The sequence below is a fragment of the Solanum dulcamara genome, chromosome 1 (assembly GCF_947179165.1).
Source record: "Solanum dulcamara chromosome 1, daSolDulc1.2, whole genome shotgun sequence".
NCBI lineage: Eukaryota > Viridiplantae > Streptophyta > Magnoliopsida > Solanales > Solanaceae > Solanum > Solanum dulcamara.
Window position 1 is genome coordinate 89462942 of NC_077237.1, and position 11387 is coordinate 89474328.

Here is an 11387-nt window from a genome sequence, read left to right on the forward strand (position 1 = left end):
TGGAGTCTCTAGGAGGAGCGAAATATTTCGTGTCATTCATCGATAATTACTCCATGAGAAGTTGGGTGTATCCAATCAAGAGGAAAACAGATGTTTTTTCAGTTTTCAAAGAGTTCAAAACGCGGGTGGAACTTGAATCCGAGAAAAAGATCAAGTGTTTGAGGACAGATAATGGAGGAGAATACACTGGTGATGAATTTAATAACTTCTGTAAACAAGAAGGTATTAAACGGCAGTTCACGGTGACATATACTCCACAACAAAATAGAGTAGCAGAGCGGATGAACAGAACCTTGTTGGAACGGGCAAGAGCTATGTTGGCAACTGCAGGGTTGGAAAAACCATTCTGGGCAGAAGTAGTCAAAACCGCCTGTTATGTGATCAATCAGTCACCATCAACCGCAATTGATCTGAAAACACCAATGGAGATGTGGACAGGAAAACCAGTTGATTATTCTCGCTTACATATATTCGGAAGTCCTGTTTATGTTATGTACAACACCTAAGAAAAATCAAAGTTGGATCCAAAATCCAGGGAATGCATTTTCTTAGGGTATGCTGATGGAGTCAAGGGGTATCGCTTGTGGGATCCCACAACCCGCAAGGTGGTAATCAGCAGGGATGTTGTATTTGTTGAAAACAAGATACAAGCAAAAGAAGGTAGCACTTCAAAAGAAAAATCAGATACTACTATAGTTGAAGTTGAAGAAATAAAAGAAGTTCTAGTTTCTTCTGAAGCAGCACCAGAGCACGAAGAACAAAAGCAAGCTGAGATCGAAACTCCAGAAGTTCGACGGTCAACTAGGGAGAGAAGAGAACCATCTTGGCACTCAGATTATTCTATGGAGAGTAATATTGCATACTGTCTACTAACAGAAGATGGAGAGCCTTCAACTTTTCACGAGGCTATGAAAGGCCAAGAATCATCTCTGTGGGTGGCAGCAATGCAAGAAGAAATTGAAGCTCTTCATAAAAATAAAACATGGGATTTTGTTCAATTACCACAAGGAAGGAAGGCCATTGGAAACAAATGGGTCTACAAGATCAAACGCAATGGTAATGATCAAGTGGAAAAGTATCGTGCAAGATTGGTGGTGAAAGGATTCGCTCAGAAAGAAGGTATAGACTTCAATGAGATATTTTCTCCGGTGGTTCGACTCAAAACAATTCGAGTGGTCCTGGCGATGTGTGCTATATTTGACTTGTACTTGGAGCAGTTAGATTTCAAAACTGCATTTCTTCATGGAGAACTTGAAGAAGAAATTTATATGCTCCAACCAGAAGGTTTTGAAGAACAGGGAAAAGAGAACTTGGTTTGCAGGTTGAACAAATCTCTATACGGTCTCAAATAGGCGCCAAGATATTGGTATAAGAGATTTGATTCCTTCATTATAAGCCTTGGATACAACAGACATAGTTCAGATCCTTGTGTTTATTACAAGAGATTTGGTGATGAAGATTTTGTTATTTTGTTGTTGTATATTGACGACATGTTGGTAGCAGGCCCCAACAAAAATCATCTCACAAATTTAAAGGCACAGTTGGCTAAGGAGTTTGAAATGAAGGACTTGGGACCAACAAACAAGATTCTAGGGATGCAAATTCACCGAGAGAGATAATAGGAAGATTTGGCTTTCTCAAAAGAACTACTTGAAGAAAATCTTGAGACGCTTCAAGATGCAAGACTGTAAGTCAATTTCTACCCCACTTCCTATTAATTTCAAGTTATCCTCAAGTATGTGTCCTAGCAATGAAGTAGAGAGGATGGAGATGTCTCGAGTACCGTATGCATCAGCAGTGAGAAGTTTAATATTCGCTATGGTATGTACATGACCTGACATTGCACAAGCAGTGGGAGTGGTAAGTCGATACATGACTAATCCTGGTAGAGAGCATTGGAATACTGTTAAGAGGATCCTGAGATACATCAAGGGTACCTCAGATGTTACAATGTGTTATGGAGGATCAGATTTTACTGTTAAAGGTTATGTTGATTCAGATTATGCAGGTGATCTTGATAAAAGCAAGTCCACCACAGGTTATGTGTTTACTCTTGCTGGAGGAGCTGTAAGCTGGGTTTCAAAACTGCAGTCTATCGTGGCTACATCTACGACGGAAGCAGAATATGTAGCAGCTACACAAGCTAGCAAAGAGGCAATATGGATGCAGATGTTATTGGAGGAGCTCGGGCACAAACAAGAGAAGATTGCTTTGTTTTGTGACAGTCAGAGCGCTTTGCATCTTGCAAAGAATCCGACATTTCATTCAAGGACAAAGCACATACGAGTTCAGTATCACTTTGTTCGTGAGAAGGTGGAAGAAGGCAGTGTGGATATTCAGAAAATTCACACTAATGACAACCTGACAGATATGTTTACGAAGCCGATCAACAGTAATAAGTTCATATGGTGTCGATCTTCTATTGGCCTAGCAGAAACGTAACATTGCAGTAATGGGGTAGAAAAGATGGTGTGAAGACTTAATTGATTCTCAATTAAATCTTTAAGTGGGAGAATGCAAGATAGTCAAAACGCGTTTTGAACGCGTAGTCAACAAAACGCGTTTTGAACGCGTAGTCAAAAAGGAACAAAACGCGTTTTGAACGCGTAGTCAAAAAAAGAACAAAACGCGTTTTGAACGCGTAGTCAAAAAGGGAGGTTCAATACGCGGATTTTACGCGTTTCTAGTTTCCTATAAATAGAAGACCTCTTGCCCTCATTTATCCCATCCCAGAAAGAGAGAGTAAGAATACAAAAAGAGTTATACACCAAGATAAATATTTTAGTCTTGAGTGTTCTCTTTAGTAGTTGTTCCTTTTACAAGAGAGAAGTGTTAATTGTTGTTTTCTCCTTGTATTTGAGAGCTGTGTACTCCATATTATAATAGTGAGATCCTTCTACCCCGTGGTTTTTGTCCTCTATCAGTTAGAGGGGTTTCCACGTAAAATTCTTGTGTCCAATTTATTTTCATTATTTTCATCATATCAAACTTTAGTTGTGGTGCTTCCTCTCCCCAACAGGATTTGCTGGTTCTTGAACCAAAAAACAGTTTGCTTTGTTTTGTTTTTTCCTATTTTTTGTTGTGCAAGCTTTGGAATTTTTCATCAAATTGAATGAATTTGTGTGATATAGCTTGCTTTGAAATTTCTATAGCAATACTTATACATTGACTTGAGAATCGCAAACATTAATTTTTCATATTTCTTTTCAGTTGCTATCAAATTTACTATAGGTCAAGGTGGAATTTGGAACTAATCACATTGTGGAATATTATTCTCTGTTACTATTCTCAAACTTAAAAAAGAGAATTCATTTATAGCAAATAATTTTTATTTGAAAAAAACTATCTTTGGGTCTGAATGATTTTTTTAAAAATTCTTTTTTCTTGAATGAAGTCTTTATCTTATTTTTGGCATTTTTTATAAAAAAACAAATACTAATATGAAATACATTATTCTACATCCTTTTTTAAAAGTTTATCTTCTAAAGAAATTTCTTAAAATAGTTATTCATAAAGTGATTTTGAATTTTATTTTTATCCCTGCACTATTTATTTTTAGGGCCTTTTACCTAAATTTATAGTGATTCTTCCCAATTACACTCTATCCCTACTTTTTTAAAAAGTACCCGAAATTCCTTTTTTTTGGTCACATCCAAATACATCACGTACGTCCTGATACATTGCGAGAAGTGATTTATCCAACCGATACATCGCGTAAAGTGATGTATCCGACGTCGTGAATGATGTATCTGACCGATACATCATGTATAGTATGATGGGAAGGCAAAGCAAAGGCACTTCTGCATTTGCATTTGTTTTTCTTCTTTTTTTGGTGTAACATTGTGATGTTTAATCAGTCTCTGGACCTTTTTTTATGCTTTCCAATGTTCACATTTAATTTTTATTTTGTATCATGAATCTCATTTGTGTTTACATATTTGTTGTTCTTCTTTTCTTGACTTGACGGTTAAACAAATTCAAGTTCATATTTTCAACTTCATATGTCTAATAACATTATTCTAAAAAGAAAAGACAAAGCTATATGTTTCAATCTCATAAATATCCTTATTTGGATACGTTTATTCTATGAGTCGACTCTAATACAATATAAAGAACATATCAAGCTAGATCAACGATGATGAACAATGTTAGCCAACATTTATCAAACTTGACTCACCCAAGGATTAATCCCAATAAATTTTTACTTTTCAATGTTATTTAGCTGTAAGGGATAAGAAAAAATTAATTGTCTAGGTTAACATAAAAGTGAGACGTTTATCAGGACAATCTCTTGGTGAGGGAAATATAAGATTTTCTTATTGCTTTCATCCATTCAGGATAAATTAACACAAAAAAGGTAAGCATCATCAATTGAAATACAAAGTGGATATTTTTACCAGTTTACCCTTCTAATATTGTAGAAAAAAATAGAAAAGAAAATTGAGAAAATTTATATCATGTGTATCGGTCGGTTCGGTTTTAAGTTTATCAGTTCGGTTTATCGGTTTTCGGTTTCTAAATACTCTAAACCGATAACTAAACCAATACTAAATAGTATGATTTAGTGATTAACTGATTACATCAATAGTGAATACTTTTATGTATAAAATATTTTTAAATATTGTATACATTAAAGTCGGGTTGGTTTAGTTTGATTACCTTTTTTTAGTTAAAATCAAATAATTATGATCGAGTTTCTTTTTTGAATATCAAGTCAAGTCAAATAAATCACTAATCAGATTATTTTTTTCTGATTGGACTCAGATTATGGATTTGGTGTGGCTTGTCGAGTACACCTCTACTATTAAGGTAATCATCAATTGAACTTAGAATATGTAAATAAAGTTATATAAAAATTGAGTCCAATTATCAAACACACAGACTTGTCACTATTTACTACTTAGTAGCAACTTGATCTGCCTATATATATATTAGTGTAGCCTTTTCTTGATTATCACTTCCAACTTTCTCTAAAACATTTAGATGCTAAACATGGGGTCTGGCCAATTCTCATTTCTGCTCTTTCTTTGTTTCTGTCAGCTTTCTTTTTCTTCATCCATACCTCATCTGTGCCGCAAAGATCAAAGCTCCGCTCTTCTAAATTTCAAGAAAACGCTTACAGTAGATCCCTCGCTATTTCGGTGTAATTTCTACCACGATCTGAGTTCATGGAATATGAGCAGAGATTGTTGTTCATGGGGTGGAGTCGTATGCAATAAGATGACTGGCCATGTCATTGAACTTGACCTCGGCTGCAGCGGTCTTGTAGGGAAGATTGATTCTAATAGCAGCCTATTCCACCTCTCGCATCTCCAAAGGCTTGATCTTTCTTCCAATAACTTCTCTAATTCTCACGTCTCCCCTGAATTCGGCAGGTTTCCGTGCTTGATGCATCTTGATCTTTCCAACTCTAATTTCTCAGGTCAAATTCCTTCTGAAATCTCTCATCTTTCCAAGTTACAGTCTCTTCGCCTCTCCCCATCATTAGATATTCCTCTAACATTTGCAGCCCATGATTTTAAATTGCTCCTTCAGAATTTGACCCAATTAAGAGAGATTGATCTTAGTCTCATAAACATCTCTTCCACCATTCCTCCGATTTTTTCTTCTCATTTAACAACTCTGAGGCTGAGATATACAGGATTGTATGGGCTAATACCTGAGAGTATATTTCACCTTCCCAACCTGGAAACACTCGACTTAAGTTACAATTATGAGCTCAGTGGTTATTTTTCAAAGACCCAATGGAACAGCACTGCATCTCTCATAGATTTAGATCTCAGTGGCATAATTTTTTCTGATAATTTGCTTGAATCTATTGGCTATCTAACTTCACTGCATTCTTTGTCTCTTCGAAATTGCAATCTTAGAGGGCCTATTCCTGAATCTCTTATGAATCTCACCCGCATAAAGTATTTGGACCTTCAAAATAACTCCCTGAATGGAACAATACCCTCATGGATATTCTCCCTTCCATCACTAAGTCGTTTAGTCTTGAGTTATAACCACTTTTCTGGTCAGTCTGACGATTTCAATTCGAATTCACTAATACTGATTGATTTAAGCAATAATCAGCTGCAAGGCCATCTTCCCAAGTCAATTCAAAACCATGTGAACCTTACATATCTTGATCTTTCTTTCAATAATTTTAGTGGCCATGTGGATGTCAGCTTCTTTTCAGACCTCAGACAGCTTTCGTTTCTTAGTCTTTCATACAATAGTATCTCATTCACTAATGAAAAGGAAGTTAAATCTACTTTGTCCGAATCTCTTGGGATCTTACAATTGGCCGCATGTGAAGTGAAAGAATTGGAGTTTCTAAGATCCGCAAAGCAGCTTCTTGACTTGGATCTTTCAAATAATAAGATTCAAGGAAGAATTCCTGATTGGGCATGGTCTAACTGGATGTTTGTATTGCAACGTCTTAATTTATCCCACAATATGCTGACGAGTGTGGATTCAATTCCTCTTCAATCTCTATATAGTATTGATTTACGGTCCAATATGCTTCAAGGTTCACTACCTATTCCACCAAATTCCACATATTACTTCTTCATATCCCATAATAATCTCACTCAAGAAATTCCTTCATCTATTTGCAATTTGACATCACTGGTAATGCTAGATTTGGCGAGAAACAATTTGATGGGAGCAATTCCGCAATGTCTGGGTAATATCAGTACCCTCCAGGTTCTGGATATGCACCACAACAGTCTTTCAGGGACTCTTCCAACAATTTTCAGCAATGGAAGTTCACTGAGTAGCCTCAACTTGCATAGCAATAAACTAGAGGGGAAAATTCCTCGATCTTTGGCCAATTGCAAAGAGTTGCAGGTTCTTGATTTAGGACATAATCTTCTCAATGACACATTTCCCATGTGGTTGGGAACTCTGCCAGATCTGCAAGTTCTAAGCTTGAGATCCAATAAATTGCATGGGTCTATTCAACCTTCAAAGATTGAAAGTATGTTTCCTAAGCTTCGAATTATAGATCTCTCTTACAATGACTTCTCCGGAAACCTACCAAGTAGTTTGTTTCAACATCTGAAAGCCATGAGGACAATTGATCCATCCAAGAAGGCACCAAGTAATGGTTATTACCAAGACTCGGTTATTGTGGTGACAAAGGGATTGGAGCTTGAAGTTGAGAGAATCTTGTTTTTGTACACCACTATCGATCTTTCAAAAAACAAATTCAAAGGACATATTCCTGGTGTTATAGGAGATCTCATCGCGCTTCGGATGATGAATTTTTCTCATAACAGATTACAAGGTCATATTCCATCATCAATTGGAAATTTATCTGTAGTCGAATCATTGGACCTTTCATTTAACCAACTTTCGGGAGAGATACCAGAACAACTTGCTTTGCTTACATCTCTTGAGGTCTTAAAGCTCTCCCACAATCATCTTGAAGGATGCATCCCTAAAGGACCTCAATTCGATACATTTGAGAACAATTCATATGAAGGTAACGATGGATTACGTGGATTCCCTGTTTCGGAAGGTTGTGGAAGTAGCAGGATGCCAGAGACAAACGACACAACACATGTGCTGGATGAAGAAAGCAGTTCTACATTTCTAAGTGAATTTAGGAATGGAATTCTTATGGGGTATGGGAGTGGACTTATTATTGGATTCTCCATAGCATATTTCATGCTTTCGAGTCGAAATTCCAATTGGCTTTCTAGGATATCTGAAGAACTCGAATACAGAATCGCTATGAGAAGGCGAAAGAAGCAGCGAGGCCATCACAGAAGATGAAATAACTGAATTGGAGATGCAATATGATTGCTTGAAGTTGTGTTAGAATCTCTCATAGACTCATACCCATATTTAACTTTCTCAACTTTGTAATATACTAAACAACAAAATCCTTTTTGATAAGAAAACAAAAAAACAATATCTTCGTGTCCAAATATCTGACATTGACTATGTAGTCTGAATTCTCCAAAATACACTAAATATTTAATAGGATTGCTCGTATTGGATACTTAAATAAACACGCGTCCAATACATACCCATTTCCTAGTCCAAACAAATCGTGCAACTTCTTCATACATACTAGCTTGTGGGAACGTGAGTTGAACGTTTGACCCCTAATTAAATTTAACACAGATTTGAAAATAAAGAAGCAAAGCATACAACTTCTCATAATATAATTTTTGAAGAATTAACATAAATAGTGGTCCACCCAATTGATTAAGCTAAGAATAACTGACGGATACATAATATATGTGTCATGCCCCGGGAGGGTACCCTAGACGTGGCCGGCACTCAAAAACCATTTTTGGCTCCCAAGCGAACCACTTGTTCTAATCACACATCCGTTCATTCATTCAATCAACGGAAGAGTTAAAATAAAGAGATAATTAGGTGGGCAATTCAAATCAACAATTAACAATTTAGCTCAAAGAAGAAAGGTCATGGGCCACAAATCGAACTCCAATCTATGTCATTAAAATAGTTTGACAAGAACAATTCAAGGAAATAAAATACTCAATCGACCTATCACTATCTAGTCTATGAAACCTCTATCACTACTATCTAATTGGTGCCAATGACAGGTTCATGGCTACCTCAAATCATAATGAAAAGACTATACTCAACGCAAAAATAACATAAGTGTATCCTCCAAATATAATGGAGGACTCACCAATAAGATGAGTGTGAACAGATCTTCAACGGTGCGCCTATTGATGATCTCTTAAACATGTCTCTGCATCATGAAACGATGCAGATCCAAATGGACGTCAGTACGTGGAATGTACGAGTATGTAATATGGAAGAATGAAACATGCATCAAGGTAGAATAATATCAGTTCAGATATCTCAACTCAGAAAGATAAGAGAGACTCAATCAAGGTGTCATAAGTCTAAAGGAAGATTACAGTTTAGATAGAGACCAATCATATACAATCCAATCCAATTATGTACAATCCAATTCAATCCAATCATATACAATTCGATCCAATCCAATCATATACAATCTGATCAAATCCAATCATATACAATTCGATCCGATCCAATCATATACAATCCGATTCAATCCAATCACGTACCATCCGATCTAATCATATACAATCCGATCCAATCCAATCTAATCATATACAATCCGATCCAATCCAATCATATACAATTCGATCTAATCCGATCATATAACATCCAATCCAATCCAATCATATATCATCAACTCAACGAATAAAGTCAAAGGACTCAACTCAGTAGACATGTGAATTAGAATTTATAAATGTTTTACAATTCAACTCAATCATCTACAATACCAATCATATCATATTCAATCAACTTAATTATAATCTCAAAGGACTCGACTCAACAGATATGCAAATTAGAATTTAACAACGATTTACAATTCAACTCAATCATCTACAATCTCAATCAAACCAATCATATCATGCACAATCCACTCAATTTGGGAGTTTCTCTAACCGACAACCATCACCTATGAGCTAGTGATGTAAAACGAAGCGGTGTCGTTGCTACACCCATCCAATACCTTGCCAGGGTAAGGGACGAATCAACCAATCATGGGATCCACAATCAATCAAAGTCCATCATTTTGGGACTTAAGAGGTTTAACCCTCAATTCTATGCTGGCTACGTAGTTCATGGAATTTGAGTTGTACTATACTCTTACCCAATTCGGTGCTCAATACTCCTCCCAAGACTCAATATGTTCATATCTATCGGATGAAATATTCAAATCATCTCACCAGGTTTCATTGGACCTCTTTCAAAACTCAATCAATCTGGTCTCATTGGACCCTTTTCAAAACTTAGTCAATCTGGTCTCATTGGACCCTTTTCAAAACTTAGTCAATGTGGTCTCATTGGACCTTCTTTCAAAACTCAATCAATTTCAATCATCATTTCATTCAATTAGGCAATCCTTTCAAGATTCATGCATGACTCATCAGGACTCCGGGTCAACAATCATTAATGCTTTCATTTAAGAAATGCTTTCAACTCAATCATGTTGTCCCATCACTTTTTCTCAAAACGATTATTTATGCCAAAGAAATATTCATGTTTCAAAACAGTAAAATGCTTAAAGGCATCAACTTGACTTCTGCTTAATGCATCCTCTTTTAAGACATTCAAAATCGTGCTTTCAAACTCAATCAATGTAAAAAATATTAAATGCATTTAAACATAATTTTAACTCCCAACTCAATCTCAAAATAGACGTTTTAAGGTAAAAATACTCAAAATACTCATGCTCAAAATAATAATTAAGAGACTTCTCAACTCAAATCATACTTAAACTCTTTCTAAATCAAAGATGAAGATAATCATCATTTAAACTCAAAATAGTGCATAAATAATTTATGCAAAACCGTTCACAAATTATTTTAAAAACTCCTTCTCAAACAACCATTTATACTCAAAATCCTAATAAGACTCCAATCAAATCAAATTATGCAATTTATATCATGTAGTCACATTAGACTCCAATCCACTCCATCTCAAGACATCATCATCAACATTACCTTTTCATCAATCATTTTACCTTTTCAAAACTAAACATCATTTACATCATCATCAATCATCTTGCTCCAAAATCCTTATTTAACTCTATGTTCAATTTATAGAGACACAAAGAACATTCTAGCTCCACCAAGGTTTCATTCCTATTTATGCCATTCACATTTCATAGCTATCCCAATTCATTCTTTTCATTCCAATCAATACATATACATAATTATTTGCAGTCAATATGTAGCTACGGTTTATGAAATAAAATATGAAAAGTAATTGTTCAAAAATTCAAGTCATGAAAATCATCATTCACTTAATAGTATGTAAAAATATTCTAGAGTTTAGGAAAAATTCAAGAAAACATTCATAGAAGGTTGTCTTTCACAATTTTCATCCAACACATCTACGAGGTAGATGGAAGAACTCAATTCACATTTTAGGTTAGCCTTACATACCTGGAATGGAGATCATCTCATCGAAAACCAAATACATGACTTGAAGATCTTGAATCCTAACTCTTCTTCTCCTTTCTAGTCTCTTCTCTCAAGTCTCCTAAGATGAAGAAGAGGAAAACCTCCTTAGATATTATGAGGGGACTGATTTTTGTGTCCCAAAATGGCTAGGGTTATACTTGGGAAAGGTGGGAAAAAGACCGGAATAACCCTTAAAAAAAATGAGTCGGGTACCTTCACGGAAGGGCAATACGATCCGTATTGCATTTCACGGAAGGGAAATACAGTCCGTATTGCTCACCAGTAGCTCAAGGCTTAAAATGGCTGAAAAAGTGACTTTCACGGAAGGTCAATACGGTCCATACGGTCTGTATTGCTCACCACGACCTAGTTTGAGCAGCTTCACTAAAATGGCCATAACTTTTTACTCTGAAC

General features: G+C 35.8%; 1 protein-coding gene across 1 annotated transcript; it reads left to right on the top strand.

Annotated features, from left to right (window-relative positions):
• The first annotated feature begins 4947 nt into the window (after positions 1–4947).
• Positions 4948–7905, top strand: LOC129884738 (receptor-like protein Cf-9). The gene has a single exon (XM_055959026.1). The coding sequence runs from the start codon at positions 4984–4986 to the stop codon at positions 7762–7764; it is 2781 nt and encodes a 926-aa protein (XP_055815001.1). The 5' UTR covers positions 4948–4983; the 3' UTR covers positions 7765–7905.
• The last annotated feature ends 3482 nt before the right edge of the window (positions 7906–11387 follow it).